The 16,321-nt window shown below is 32.9% G+C and overlaps 1 protein-coding gene and 1 pseudogene across 1 annotated transcript; one reads left to right on the forward strand and one right to left on the reverse strand.

Moving 5' to 3' along the window:
- The first annotated feature begins 208 nt into the window (after positions 1-208).
- Positions 209-5,122, forward strand: LOC133179520 (myb/SANT-like DNA-binding domain-containing protein 4). The gene is made up of 6 exons (XM_061314260.1): positions 209-399; positions 766-833; positions 1,569-1,715; positions 2,947-3,015; positions 3,399-3,467; positions 4,920-5,122. The coding sequence occupies exons 1-6, from the start codon at positions 209-211 to the stop codon at positions 5,120-5,122; spliced, it is 747 nt and encodes a 248-aa protein (XP_061170244.1).
- A 389-nt stretch (positions 5,123-5,511) lies between these two features.
- On the reverse strand, positions 5,512-6,367 carry LOC133179987 (putative nuclease HARBI1; annotated as a pseudogene).
- Positions 6,368-16,321: the final 9,954 nt, after the last annotated feature.

The raw sequence follows: 16,321 nt of genomic DNA on the forward strand, positions 1-16,321 counted from the left end.
TATTCTCAGCTGAGTAATTCTCAAGACTTGAGTTGAGTATTTTCTCAAGATTTTTTTCTCGCGAGACTGTTTTCGCGGATTTTTTTCGCTGATTGAAGCGGCCCAGAGGAGCTCTTTTTTGTCTAAAGGTAAGAAACCACATTGGTTACTTGTAAATAACACGTATCGTCACTCTTATCGTCTGCTTTTGGGGGAAATAAAATCTATCATGGAAGAGGGTCAACGTAGTCAAAAGAAACGCTCACAAAATTGGGGAGATGACGAAGAAGTTACTCTTATAGAGGAAGTGAAATTAAGATCAGATGCCTTGTTCGGGTTGATGAGAGGGAGCGGGGCAAAAGGGAAATTAAAAGAAATCCGTGAAAATGAGTGGCAAATGATTGCTGATAAACTAAATTCGTTAGTATAGACCTAATATATCTGAACACTGCTGAAATTCAAATGTAACATTATACTCGAACAGATATCAAATTGGAAGTACACTTATGTGCATGTTACCAGAATGTGTGCCTCTCCGCAACATTACGTGTATACTATATCATATACACAAGTTTAAGTACATAAAACAGATATATGCTCCAACGTTAAACATCCTGTTGTTTTATAAAATGGGTAATAAACTGAATAAAACACAACGCATCACATAAAATTTCCGTGATTTTTTTTATGGTACATATTGGTTTTTCCCTATCTATTTTTAGCTCCGTTCGTATGTTTAAGCATGGAGTGGATCACTAATCAATATTTTTTTATGTAATATTGTAGACAATTTGATTCAAAAAGAAGAAGCTGGGAGGAAGTGAAGAAAAAGTATTATAATTTGAAATCTAGAAGTAAGTACATAGATGCATAAAGCCATTGAAGGGGGGGGGGGGGGCTTAGATTCAATTTTTTTATTTTTCATTTTCATGAGCAAGCAGTTTTCTATTTACATAAATAATAATTCACTGGAATAATTATTGAATATGTGGTTGGGGATAGGATCAATGGTCCTCTGCCCAGAGATGTAAATCAGTTTATCATATTAGCCCAGCCCTGAGGTCTTTCTTAAAACAAATTATGTTGAAGACTAATTTACAATGTACAATATTCCATGCAATGAAATTAAGAAACAGCAACTACCTAACATTTTGAACTATACTGAATTTATTAACCTCTTCACAATTTTACAAATGTATTCAGAGATATACATTAGTTTTTTATTAATGTATATCTCTGAATACAATTGTAAAATTGTGAAGAGATTAATAAATTAGCAATGGTGGCAAATAAGACAAATGTTTTATAGTATGCGAGAGTGTGAGGATAGACAAATAATACAATCATACACATAATATGTATATATATTGACACAATTCAGTGAAAAATGAATGAATTCCAACAAAATTGTAATGGTATTAACAACTTGATAATATATTTAAAAAATTTATTTTAGAAATATTTCTATTTTATACTGTGATTAAATGAATGTATGATATATATTTGAAAATGAATAATAAATATAATATTTGATGATTTATTTTTTAGAATCTTTTTTTTCTTTTTTGAGTTATATCTTTTAATTAAAGGCAAAGAAAAGCTTGATGGGTTAAAGCACCCCAAAACTGGTGGTGGCCCCCCTCTTCCACCACTTACACAGGGAGAGGAAACATTTCTCTGCCTTGCAGATGGAGAACCAAATCTTTGTGGTGTACCAGGAGGGATTGATACAGATGGTATGGTTAACAAGTTAGTTATACATGGGAATGAAACATCACATTGAATCTTTGGAAGAGAAAGAAAAAGTTAAAGTAAAAGTTATGGTGTAAATCATCAAGTTGAATAAACAACTTAAGTGTTATTAGCTCACCTGAGCTGAAAGCTCAAGTGAGCTTTTCTGATCACATTTTGTCCGTAGTCCGTCTGTCCGTCCATCTGTAAACTTTTCACATTTTCGACTTCTTCTCCAGAACCACTGAGCCATTTTTAACCAAACTTGCCACAAAGCATCCTTGGGTGAAGGAGGTTCAAGTTTGTTCAAATGAAGGGCCACAATGGGGGATCAAAGTTTTACATAGGAATATATAGGAAAATTCTTTAAAAATTTTCTTCTCAAGAACAACAAAGCCACAATTAGTCATATTGATATGGAATCATCCTTAGGTAGTGTAGATTCAATTTTGTCGAAATCAAGACCCCCGGGGGTAGGGTGGGTCCACAATGGGGGATCAAAGTTTTACATAGGAATAAATAGGAAAAATCTTTTAAAATCTTTTCAAGAACAGGAAAGCCGTGATCAGTCATTTTGATATTGAAGCATCCCCAAGTATTGTAGATTCAAGTTTGTTCAAGGCATCCTCCAGTAGTAGGGTGGGGCCATAATCGGGGATCAAAGTTTAACAAAAGAATATATATAAGAAATATCTTAAAAAATCTTCTTCTCAAGAACAACAAAGCCATAATTAGTCATATTGATATGGAAGTATCCTTAGGTAGTGTAGATTCAAGTTTGTTCAAATCTTGAACCCTCCCTCCCTTCCTACCCCCAGGGCTAAGGATGGCAGACATCTTTAAAATTCCGTTTCAAGAACAGCAAAACCATGATTAGTTATATGAATATAGAAGCATCCTCAGAAAGTTTAGATTCAATTTCATTCAAAACATGGCAACTGGGGATAGGTTATGCCTAGAACAGTTGATCAAAGCTTTACGTATGAATATATAGAAGAAGAAATCTGCTGACAAAGAACAGCAGGGCCATATTGACTCAGGTGAGCGTTGTGGCCCATGGGCCTCTTGTTTATAATAATTTCAATCTCAAACATCAGTTTATTTTTTGAAATTACAGGAATTAGGATTATTAATATCTTGGTATTTAGCTACATGTATATAGTGAATTTTTTCTTATAGATTTAAAGAGTATCATAAATGAAGTTAATTATCTCAGACATTTCTTTAATTTTATAGCACCACATACTTCAGAATTGTTGGCAGATATGGCAGATACTGAATCAACAGCTGACAATTCCCAACAAGGTAAATAATGCTGCAATATTTCATAATTACTGAAGTACATATTCTGTTGTGTCTATAAAATCATTAAAATTTATAGAAAAACTTCAAGAATAACTTCAGTTAATAGTAAGAGATGAATTAACTTATTGTTGCTGATATATATATAAATGCACTTTTGATGTATTTTGTATCATTGGATTCATTTATTATTACTTAATCCAGAGAAGACTGAATCAAAAAATCATAGGAATAATTGCTTTTAACTAATATTTTGTTTGATTGGTTATCAAAATTATAATTGAATACCTATAATCAGGGATCATTTTGATTAGATAATTGATTTAAGCGATTAATTGGTACATCACTAATTGCTGTAGCTACAATTAGTATTTCTTTTATTTTAGTTAAAAGTACGTTGACTGAAAACCCATGCACATCAAAATCTCTGGAATTCAGCTCCAGTTCTTTGCAAGGTAAAAATGAGTATTACATATGTGACATATGGCAGAGTATGTGCATAGTCTTTGCAATCCCAAGTAAACTTGGCACCAAGTACTGTTAGGTGGAATTCAAATTTATTTAAATGAAGGGCCAGATTCATTTAAGGACAGACGATACGTTCCTCAATAATATATAATTTTTTCTAATATTTTGTCATTGAAGTATTGCTACTTTAACATGTTTACTCGTAAAAAATTGAGGTACCTTACCAGGCATTTGTGCAAGATACCAGAGGGTGGTGTTTCCTATATAATCCTTTTGGAAATAACTTCATTTGCCAATATTTTTTTTTAGCGTGTTGATTTTTTAAAGACAACTAGAAACCAGTTTAGAAATCACTAGGTAATTATAATTTTGAATATTTTTCATAATTTACGAAGATATACAAAACAAATATTTGAGGAACGTATCATCTGACCTTAAAGTTTGTAGGGGAGATGATTAAAACAAGAGGCCCATGGGCTACAACACTCCCATGAGTCACCTTTGCCCTCTGTTCTTTGAAAGAAAGTATTTTAAAAGATTATTCCTTATTCCCTTGAAAACCAAATGGAACAAAAACATAAGGTGAAAGATGTGGCCCATGTCTACTGGCTTATTGGTTTCTTTTTTTATGCCCACATGAATCAAGATTGAGAGATTCGGAGGGCATATACTAAGTATCTTTTGGTCTATCGGTTTGCTTGTCCACAAAAACTTTAGACTTGGCCATAACTTTTAAACGAATGATGTTAAGGCTTTCATATTTCACATGTATTCCTTGTGACAAGACCTACATTTTTGACCTCACAAGTCATGACCTTGACCTCGGATTTTTACCTACTTTTGAAAATCTTTATCCTTGGCCATAAGCTGCCATAAAGGAGGCGTCAGTGTGTAACAGGGTTTTCACAAAAATGAAGAAAACTCTGGTTGTTGTGTTTATAGGGTTCTTGTTTGTATCAATTTCGTTTCCACAGTGATAACCTTCAGTTCATAAAGAAGAAAAATTAAAGTCATTAAGCTTTAATTTTAAAAAAATTGCAATACATTTTAATAATGCTTTTCTTTTTTCATTCAGGAACACAAAAAAAATCATCACAAAAAAAAAGAAAAGAGAGGTCTGTATATTTTTTTTTCAATTTTAAGTCAAATACTTATGTACTACACCAAATAATTAAGATAATCTCTCTCTTTCTCTCTCTCTCTCTCTCTCTTTGCAACACAAATATGACCAATGGAACCTTATCCATATGTTGATTAATACACCTCCACTTATTTTTTCTTTTTAACATAAACAGTTTTATAAGTTTTCTTAACTAAATTAAGCAAAGAAGAAAATATGAAACAACAATCTCATCCAATGGATTAGCACAGACATGCACGTAGTACTCCTAACTGTGTATTTATATGCATTTCTGATAATTATTTTTCAACGTCTTCAGGTAATGAATTCAGAAAAAGGAAGATTGATGAATTAGAAGAGACAAACTTAATTTTGGATAATAAAAGATTAGAAGAGGAAATTCTCAAAATTAAAGAAGAAAGGGAGGTTCTTGCATTGAAAAAAGACATTTTAGTACTGAAAAAACAGAAACTTGTTTTAGATATTCAGACCTCCTATCCTTGTTTTCTTGATGAAATGTAAATTTAAAATATGATTATCATGTATATTTAGTCAGCTTTTATAGTATTTGAAAAAAAAATGCATTAGTACATGTACTATCATTGTGAGAAATGTAGACAAAATTAAATTTTGATTTTAAGTGACATCTTTTTCATGCATCAAGTTTTAATTGTTTTGATCTATGGGGTTAGTGGTTTTAATACATGTACATGTATTGTAGATAACATTTAAAGAACCCTTGTGTGATGTGTGATAGATGTGTCATGATAGATGTGTCAAGACATAGAGAGAGGGGTGGTGGTGATGGTGGTGGGGAGATGTGTGTTAATTATTACTGAGCTGCTGAGTCACAAAAAATTTTTGCTCTTAGTGAAAGGGAAAATTTGTTAGTTTTCCTCAAAATGTCTTTCTTAAAAGAAACCATTGGTGATGGCAATCCGTTTGGAAATACCCTCGTTTCTTGCAGGGGGAACAGGGCTATTGGCATTCACAATTTGCTGCAGACAGTTTCTAATGTTAATATCCCTGCAATCACTGGACACTATGGTGTCTCCCTTTTCTATCCCAATGTTATGCAGGATACTGCATGCAGTTATGTATACAACTGCTTGCTCTGGTGTAGATCTTATTCCAAAGTGAAGAGCTTGAAACTTTCTCTTAAGGATCCCAAATGTTTGTTCAATGAGAACACGGGTTCGGCAGAGACTTTCATTGAACCTTTCTTCAGCAGGTGCCTATGTGGTCAAATATGGGGTCATCAAGTGCTTTGATAGAGGGTAGCCAGAATCTCCTAAAAGAAGACCATCATGGGCTCCTACAAAAAAGTTAGCAAATTTGACAGGACTTAGTGCAATCTAGTCATATGCATAGTCTTGTTTTTTTTTTTTTTTTTTTTTTTTTTTACCAAGTTACCTTTTAATATAAAATAGTATAAAAGGACAGATTTAGGAGGGGGGAGTAACCCCTCCCCCCCATCAAATAAAAATTAATTCCCCAGAGTTGGAATGTTTTAGACAAGCAGAACTTAGCTTTATCTATTTAATAACTGTTCAGAAAATTCTAAAGGGGCCATATCCCTCCCCAATCACTCCCCTGGATAAATTCACTAGTGGTATAGGGATGGTTAATTGATTTAGTATGCATGTTTCACATACCATTTTCAAACATTTGGAATAAAGTTGAATTTTTCCATATCCTGGAGTCATGAGTACTCCCAGGCCACCTGGCGCACAAAGATGTTATTCTAAAATTAGGATCACAAACCATCTGAAAAGGATTTTTAAAAAAAATATTTATATTGCTTACAAATGCCAGTGGAAATTAAACTTCATGTGCAGTATAATACAGAACATCTTCTTTGAAATTTTGTAATTAATTTAATTACCACTATAAGAATAATATTATAATAAACATGTAGTTGTTACCTGGACGTTCAAACTGTGAAAACCCTTTCTATTTACATAATCTGCTTCATTTTCCTTAGGGGTTGAGATTCTAACATGGGTGCAGTCAATGCACCCCAGTACTTTTGGAAAACCTACAGAAAAAAAATTAATTCAGGTAGGGATGGGCCACAAAATGAGATCAAAGTATAACCATGTAATATTGTGTGAATATTATTTTCATAAAAATAAGCATAGGAAAAAGTACACAAGTATTTATTAAAAACATATTATTTTGATTGCAAATATTCCTATATTGTGTGGTTTCTATTTTTTCTTCATATTATAGACCTTAAGGTTACTGCTGAGATAAAATTTATCATAATGCATGTATGCAGGAAAAAATGTATTTAAAAAAAATTACCAGAACAATAAGGCTATAATGTGTTAGTCATTGACAATGAAGCAACCATGCTGTCAATTCAAGTGAAGGTATATATCACATCCCATAGAGCTTGGGTGGGACCATGATATGGGTAAGATTTTATCATATTAAAAGATTTTTTCATATGATAAAGAGGATATTCTAAGAACATTGAGCAGGGGCAATGTGACTCGGGTGAGCATTGAGGCCTATTGCATGCTTGTAATATTTTTTGCATAAGCACTTGTTTCTAAAAGTACATGTAAATACATTGAAACAGTTTTGTTTGTTGGGTGTAATTGTACTTCTGTCTGAGTGTTGATTGTTGAAATATCTTGGATCCACCACTCATATTCCCAGTAGTTTCCCTTAGTTGGAACTCTCCATTGCAAAGCATAAGCGGACATTGACTGTGGCAGCAGTGTGCAGTGTCAGGACTGCTAACGTTTGTTTTTATACACGATAAACGTTATTTTTCTCTTAAAATGCTAAGATCCTCTAAATCTACGGAGTATGCAACCACAAAGAGGTGAGAAATATGTACAATTTAATTTAATAGCTTTTGAAAGGAAAAAAATATGAGTGCTAGTTCATACGAAAAATATTGAATATTGAGATACGTGCAGGATGTATGAAAAGTCATTATGAGCTTGAGATGCCAACGATATGTGTATGAAGACCCACAGGAGGATACATACTTCGTTATAAGATTAAAGATTTTGCCTTTTATTTTGAACACCACACGTGATTTGCAATGTATTACATGTAGACTACTTTTATACATGAAGTGTAGTCTTCCGAATTTGATATGTTTTATACATGTATGTATATATAAATGTTATTAAATTACTTCACAGATTATCAACTTCTAGCGTACCTGCCAATCTTCTAAAGCCTTCCTTCACTCTTAATGCCATCTCTCCTGTTGGAAAAGTGATGAATCTCCTGCAGAGGATGTTGATAAGTGCAGATGCAACACACTTGACTGTCCTGCCTACAGATGACTCAGAAACTCCTAAACTATCTCCTACCAGTCTGAGATGAGCTCCTGTTGCCACAAATCTTAAAAAAATTAGCACTTGGAGGAGAGCAGGAATGGGCTGGTTCCTATTTGTGTCTGATTCCAAAGTGTCATGAAGCTCAGCAGTAATGAACAGTACAGTTTGTGGACGGAATCTGTATCTCTGGTAAACTTTTCTTCTTCCAAATCTTCTAAAGGATTTCCACGGTCCCTAAACACTCTTGGACGTGGCAACAACCCTCGACGTCTACGATTTCTTCTTATTCTTCTGTGCACAGCGGCCATTTTGAGAAGTTGAGAATAGACTTAAGTAACCTTTTTTGTGTTCTCAAATATTTGAGAATAAAACTGATTCTGAGAATTTTTTTGTTACTCAACTTTTTTATGGCGGCGGTTGAGTCTGAGAATTGAGGAGTTGAGAAAATTCTCAGACTTGAGAACATTCTCAGACTTAAGTATGTTTTATGGCGGCGGGGCCGGGTTCGAGATTTTTATTAAATGTCTGGAGTATTTCGCTTATTCTGCAAGTCTTTATAATGAAAAAAAAAAAAAAAAAAAAAAAAAAAAAAAACACTGGCAGATTTAGAGGAGGTTCAGGGGGCCTGCAAGCCCCCTTTTTGTATCCAAAATATACACAAGATTTAATAAATCAATTTTTATGTGGCTTTGGGCCCCTACCCCGACCCAAAACTGGTCGGGCCCCCTTTTCAAGATTCCTTTATCCGCCACTGAAAAAAAGAATGTGTTGTTCTCTTGGATGTCGATATCTGAATTATATTTTAATTAAACATCCTGTCTAATATATCATGGGCGCCCATAATAGGACGATTATTTGTTTCTTAAAATAAAGTGGTTCTTACAAATGTTCAAAAAAAACTTACAAACGGCTAAGTAATGATTTAATTCATCTAGAACAAAAGTTAGTTTAGTTCTTTGCTTACATAATCTAACTTTTATAAATTAACACGAAAGTAGTGCGATCGTATACAAATACTCAGAAGCAATCTTTCATATTTAATGAACGTATAGGTGAATAAATTTGCACCTCATCGCTATACCTATACCCCCATCCCCGAAATAAATAGAATGTTTTCCTTCGCAGCCGGTTATGTAAGTACAAGTGAGTATGGAGCTTTACAGAAGCAGGTGATGAATTCCGAGAGAAAGGCACTGCCTATTTTATATACATGTACATTCCTAGGGACCTGGTTTTCTGAATCGATGTCACTGTTATTCAAAGACCTAGCTAGAAATTCTCTCTCTCTCTCTCTCTTTGAAATGCAGGCCCGTCGATCGTAAAAAAATGACGAAATAATTTCAATTTTTATTATTTACATTTGCAAATATTTTTCTTAGATGAACCTATTGAAGAGAAAATAGAGAGGTTGAGATTTTAAACTTGTACGCGTACGTGTACGTGTGCACAAATTTTGACGTACACGTACACGTTTTTCTTAATTTATCTGTTGAGATTTAATGACGTGTAACATGAACGTGTAGACTGTAATTGGTGTCTCTGTTTCAACTATTTAGTAGTTTTGTGACATTAGTTTGACTTTAGTTAATGAACAAAACATGGATAAAATAAGTGTTCATGAAACTTAATATCCTAAATAATTAACAACAATAACAGTTTCAAACATAAATTGACTAGTTTTTATTGAAAAAGCTACAAGTTTACACCTACGTGTAGATGCCTTTTTACAAGTTGTAGGAACGTGTAGAAAACTTATCAACACCAAATCTGATGACGTAATACGCAAGAAATTTAGGGAATTCCCCCACTAGACGTACACGTACACGTATGAAATCTCAACCTCAAATATGTTCAATTCTGTACGAACTTATTAGGGGGTCAGAGGTCATGGCGTGACCGTATCACACAGCGAGATGATATCTTGTCTACATATTTCTGTCCCGGTGACACTGGTTTCGGAACTTCTAAGCCGTTAAAGCGATGAAAAAGATAAAACTATTGAAACATATATGTTTTTTTTGTTCAACAAATGATCATTAGTTCTTTCTTCGGTGTGAAGAATGTTTTTAATTAGCCTAAAATCACACTTACCTTTTTAACCCGAAATTCCTTTGAAGGTATGTAAACTGAAGACGATATCACCGCTTTTGACTTCATATAAAGAACTCATACAATAATAGTAAGATCATTCTCAGTAGCGATCATTGTTTTTTTTTCCCATTATGAATAGATAGTTCCTGAACTGGACTGCTGAACATCAATGTAAGTATTCAAATGTTGGAGCGAGGCGAACTCTCAAGACCAAACAGCTTCTGGGTCACTTCGCGTCACAACATAGCAATACGGCGCGCCGTTCGTGTAATAAATGCAGTTCTTTTCAGAAAATTCGTCTCAAATGTAAATAAAAGTAATAAACAACAATGTTAAAAAGTTCTCTGGGCAATGAACTTGGTTGGTACCTGATCAAATCTGAGAAGCCCTTAGGGCTTCACAGGATTTGATCACGTGACCAACCAAGTTCATTTCCCAGAGAACTTTTTAACATTGTTGTTTATTTCTTAAATAAGTATCTCATCTCCCAAGCCCAAAGGCCCAAAGTAAGCTTTTCTGTTCATAATTCTTCAGCTTTGTTTGCTTTCTTGGCGTATATAAGCGTTATCGTCGTTGTCGGTCTAAAGTTACTTGTAAAATTTTCTCATTTTTATTTTAACAAGAACCACTGGGCCATAACAACGAAAATTAACATAGAATATTTTTGGTAAAGTTTTGTTCAAATGAAGGATCACATCCTCTTTTAACGGATACATGTAGTAAAAATTAGATGGGGTCCAGGCGCGGGTCAAGGAATTTTTTGTCCACGGGGAGGGGGGGAGGGGATCCCAATAAAAATTTATTAGTGGACCCACCTGCCCCGAAGGATATATGCAAATTGAAAGATTTGACAAAGATTGGACTATTTAACAGTGACTGTCATTACTGACATCAGACAATTGCCAAGTTTTGCTCAGAAAAGTTCACTTAGTTGTTAAGCTTTCAGCTAAGGTGATTTGGATAATTTATTTTACCTTAACAAGTTCTGTTCTTTTTACTGTAGTGGACAAGCTGATGTGGATGTCAACGGGCATGAGGTAACGATCAACATCCCATCCAAACTTATAGAAGACATCTTCCCAACTAAAACTTTCTTGTCTCGTGTCCCAATTAATGGGACAAGACAAGGGACTAAATTAATTAAACTGTAAGTACATATGGATGCTTGAAAGACCATAATTATAAGTGATAATGTTTACTACTCTTCTTCAGTCTGGTCGAACACCCGAACCGGGTTAACAGAAATGGGAAATCCATACCCCCAAACGAGGGTTCGAGCATGCGCAGATGCTTAAAATTGTGTGTATTTCATGCAAAAAGTAGGGGTTTACAAAAATCGCTGGTGCAAAGTAACAGATCATTTGGCAAATGTAAAACCACTCGGAAATGATAGTTTAAAGGTGTTTTTAGAGTTTGTATTTTACAAAACTACAACTTTATTGTACAAATTGGGACTTATTCACTGGCAAAGTTGGCGATCTTTTGCTTCTTGACATGCAGGTATTTAAGATAAAATATTCAATAAACAAACATAAGCAACTAATATTAAATTAAAATTATTTAAAAAAAATGTATTATTCTACCTTATATCTTTTATTTTCATAATAAAATGCAAGTAAAAATGGTCCTAATATCGATTTATTTATGATCGTGGGTTTCGGTCCGCGTTTCCTCAGACTAGCAATCGACGGTCTTTATTATCGATAATCATGCCCAGGAAGTGTGACAAAAATACATATAAAAATAAAATTCAAATGAAATCTATTGTATTTATTGTCTTTTATATCTTATAAGAATTAAATAAAATGTTTGGCAACTCGTAGTTTTTTTTTAATGGATACGATTATTTGGAAAAAAACAAGATTAAATTTTATTTTATTTAAATCTAAATTCTAAATTAATATTTTCCTCATTCTTAAAATATTTTTCCTTGTGTTTTAAATTCCATAATCTTAATTAAGACATCCTACAAAATAATAAATAATTTCATGAAATGACGGGATATTTCGTTATTCCTACAGTATGAATTCAAACTATGGAAAACTTAACCTGCTAATTTTTTTCTGTTGACATTTTACCAAGTTCATAGCATAAATAACACTATTATCGATCTTTTTCCCAAGATAAATGATATAGGCAAGCGTGTTTATGACGGGACGGAAAACCCTCGTTTGGGGGTATACCCCCGTTCGGGGTTCGACCAGACTGTTCATATGCATTTACCTCTGTTGGATCTTCCCATATCTGCCACACATATTCAATTCTGCTGAAAATTTAACTCTAAAAATATAATAGTCATGTAGCATTGTAAGAAAAAATGTGTCTTGGGAGAGAATCTCACTACAATTGCTTAAATTTCATTTTCATTTTATAGGAGAACAAAACCACTCAGGTGGATTTTTTTGAAAAGATGTATACAGTTTTATTATTATATAAACATGATAAATAAATAAATAAATAAATAAATAATATATATATATATATATATATATATATATATATATATATATATATATATATATATATATATATATATATATATCATGTTATCTTCTGAAAACAAAAGATTAAAAAAAAACAGAGAGGGCTACTTTTAAAGCTAATCATGAATGATTTTAAGGTTATTTTAACTAAATATAGTGTCAATCTATTTCCAGTCTGTAAACGAATCAACACTTAGTTATTTTGTAAACAATAGAAAATTCGGATTGAAATACAACAAATAATGAATACAAGAATACTTTGTGTCTTGGGACAGCTTAAGGCCCTTATTTTTAAAAAAATATTTTTTAAAGATTGTAATAAACCAAGTAACATCTAAAAAAGTCAAATATGCCTAGACTAGAATGTTCTAGGATTCTGGACATGCTCCCAAAATGGCTGACACAGTCATTTTGGCCAACTCCTGTATTATAACAACATTTCGTCATCTTTTCACGGCTCTACACTACTTGATTTTCCTTTTTACGGGCAAAAAACTAAATATACATTACCAAAATAAAACGCACACCTTTTCTCCTCTTCTTTTGCAATAAAAATGCATCACTCTGGTCCCTGCTACATTTGCTGACAATATCCGCACTAGCCCTGCATTCAGTGCACGTGACATTACGAAGTGCACGTGACATTACGTATACACTAGCAGAAACAGAGGGGTGAGCAGGTAACTTGGTACAGTCCCGCAGCGAAATATGATAATGGGACAAAATGTTTTACATTGGGGGTGGGGGGGGTAGGTTCCAACTTCTTTCAGTACCATTTTTTCAATTTTTATTCATACAATACTACATTACCCTTACTTGACTTGACTGTTACCAAAAAAAAAGGGGGGGGGGGGCAACCGGCCTTTCATTGAACACTTTCAATAGTAAAAGTTATGTTTGGAAAAAAGTGCCTGTATTTCTACCACAACATGTCAGATATTTATCTTAATGTCAGATACATGTAATTATGTCGACTTGTCATAAAAATATCAAGTTCAAGTTCAATTTTTTCACCCAAACCAAAATATTGCTACATGGGGTTCAATAATAACATATATACATTATATACAATCTAGTCAGAGGTACATATACAAAACAAAAACATGACAGATGATTGAAAAAGAAAATAAATAAATAAGAGAGGGGAAAATATATCAAGGAGGACAGACAGCATCATAAATTTTAAAGATAAACATACATAGTTTTTTCAGCATTTTTTTGTTTTTGGTTGACATTACTTCCATGAATTTAATAGCATTAAATCTGTGGGAATAATAATTGCCAGGTAATTTTTTTTCTTACATTACCTAAAGTTTTACATTCTAAGTTATAATGAAATTCATCAGCAGTTTGAATATTATTACAAAGTGTACAGATTCTATCACACAGTGGTATACCATACCATCACGACCAGGAACTTGGTATCTTCTTATTACATCATGTTAAAGCCACTCTAGTGGCTCTATTGATATCTACTTACAATCATAATATCCGACAATTCAACATGATTTTCTGACAAGTAATTATATTTTTCTTACAAGTCGACATCATTATATCTGACAAGTCAATATAATTTTCTGACAAGTCAAATGTTATGTCGACTTGTCAGATAATATTATGTTGACTTGTAGAATATATTGACTTGTCAGAAAATTATATTGAGTTGTTAGATAATATATGGACTTGTCACGTCCTCATGTTGAGTTATCAGATACTTATGTCGACTTGTCAGATAAATATATACATGTATATTTTGTCAATTAACTACGGAAACGTATAACCGCCTCGTGTTGTTGCGTTAGAATGCGATATATTATTATAATTATATTGTCAAATACAATTGCTTCGAAGTTTGGCAATTTATTTATGACACCAATCTCTAATGAATGACACTTTTTTGAGATGTTTTGGACGACTTACACACTTTTATTTATCAAAGTTGAATTTATCAATGTCGCACTAAAAAAAATGCGTACAAATTTTGCCGCCTAATTGAATATCGCAGACATTATTGCAACGCATCGCAGATATTATTGCAATATATTATACATGACGACTTCATGTTGGCAACTTGTTTAAATCAGAGAGGATAAGTCATCAAAGTTTGGACGACTTGTTATAGTAATTGTCGATATGATGTATTGTATCAAATTTGAATCGTTTGAGTTGCTGTTCATTTTTTTATTTGCCTCACAGTGGATAGGAGCTGTAAGTATAAAAAGAGAGAAAAAAATCAACAATGGTTATTATTTTCATTTATTTATTTATTTATTTATTTCTTGTATTCGTAGTCAGATAAATTTATATATATATATATATATATATATATATATATATATATATATATATATATGACATATGGCTTTAGGAGACCAAGGAGGTTATATTTTCTGGCTTAGGGAGACCGCTGGATTAAGGCGACCTTTTTCGGTCTCCCTATTATTTTGACCTCATCAGTATTGCAAATGTCTTTTTATAGATAAATAAACAGTCTGCCATTAAATTTTATTAATCTTTAACTCTGTTATTTAACATTCAAAAGTTGTCTAATTTCTATCATCTTCCCTAAAAAAGAAAAGAATTTATAACCTACGTATAATTTCAAAGGATAATTTTTCTGCATTTTGGAGACCATGAAAAACATGCAATTAAACAAAAAATCTAGCATATATATTTTTTCCGCTTTTGATTTGTTCAAATGAGTGTTTCTTTAACTTAGTTTTCCATGTTTTATGTTAAAAACCTAAAAAGGAAAAATATTGTAAATTTATGAACCATGTTTTGAATTCTTAGCAAGTGCTTTCCGTCATTTGTTCCGAATGCCATCGGAATGCCCCTTCAGTTTTCAGAAAATGACCTCTGAACACCATGGATGTTGAGAAATTTGGGTAAGTAACTAAAATGATACAGTAATAAGTTGTAATTAAGAATACACAAGACAAACATTCGTTTGTTTTTTGGGTTTTTTTTTGCCTAGTAATTTAGCTTTCAAGAGAAAAAGTATGATTTTAAATAATCGTTAGACTATAGTTCGGTATATAAAATCCTGAAGGAAATTCGAAATAAAGTTAAATGATAGGCCCCTATATTTTTTAATTCTTTTATGCAAGTCCACAAACAAATTAAATATTTAAAGATTGGGTCGAACGTTGAAAAAATAGTCTCGCAAGTTGACGCAGCTATTTCGAGCTTAAAAATTTAAATTAAACTTTCTGTAAACATCATGCAGGACATGATCATCATGATATGGTATAAATGAAACAGACCCTGTAAGAAAAAAATAGCTGTAATTTAATAATTGTTTATTAATATAATGTGGTCCTCTGCTAATAGAATATATATGCTGTAAAAAAAAATCTGAATCAGGGTGAAGCAGATTTGATACAATACATGGCTGAAGGAACGGGGGGGGGGGGCAGGCCCCCTGTAATTTTGCTGAAATTTAGGTATACTATAGAAAACATTGCTCCTTTATGCTTGTGCCCCCTCAATAATAACCTCTGATGATCTATTTTTCTTTTGCTTTTGGGCCCCCTCAATAATAACCTCTGATAATGTATTTTTCTTTTGCTTATTAAAAAATTTTTGGTTTGTAGCCTCCCCCAACCTGAAACTGAAAAATGTTGTTTGGTTGTGTTCACCCCCCCTCCTCCAACTAAATTACGTACGGGCCTATTCTCCATCCCTGAGGTTTTCTTTCACCAAAGAAAGATTAATTGGTAACAGTTCAAATATATATAGCAATATTTACCGAAGGGAGTATTCTCGTTTAATTATGAAGATGTGACAGTAACTCAGTCAAAGCCACAGTGAGTGTAACAGTGAGTGTAACATTTATTTAA

The sequence above is a fragment of the Saccostrea echinata genome, unplaced genomic scaffold (assembly GCF_033153115.1).
Source record: "Saccostrea echinata isolate AGI-Se365-2 ecotype Australia unplaced genomic scaffold, CSIRO_AGI_Sech_v1 ptg000005l, whole genome shotgun sequence".
Lineage (NCBI taxonomy): Eukaryota > Metazoa > Mollusca > Bivalvia > Ostreida > Ostreidae > Saccostrea > Saccostrea echinata.

Coding starts and splice junctions, on each gene's coding strand:
- LOC133179520 (XM_061314260.1), top strand. CDS start 209: ATGGAAGAGGGTCAACGTAGTCAAAAGAAACGCTCACAAAATTGGGGA. Junction 400..765: donor ATTGCTGATAAACTAAATTC/GTTAGTATAGAC, acceptor GTAATATTGTAG/ACAATTTGATTCAAAAAGAA. Junction 1,716..2,946: donor AGGAGGGATTGATACAGATG/GTATGGTTAACA, acceptor TTAATTTTATAG/CACCACATACTTCAGAATTG.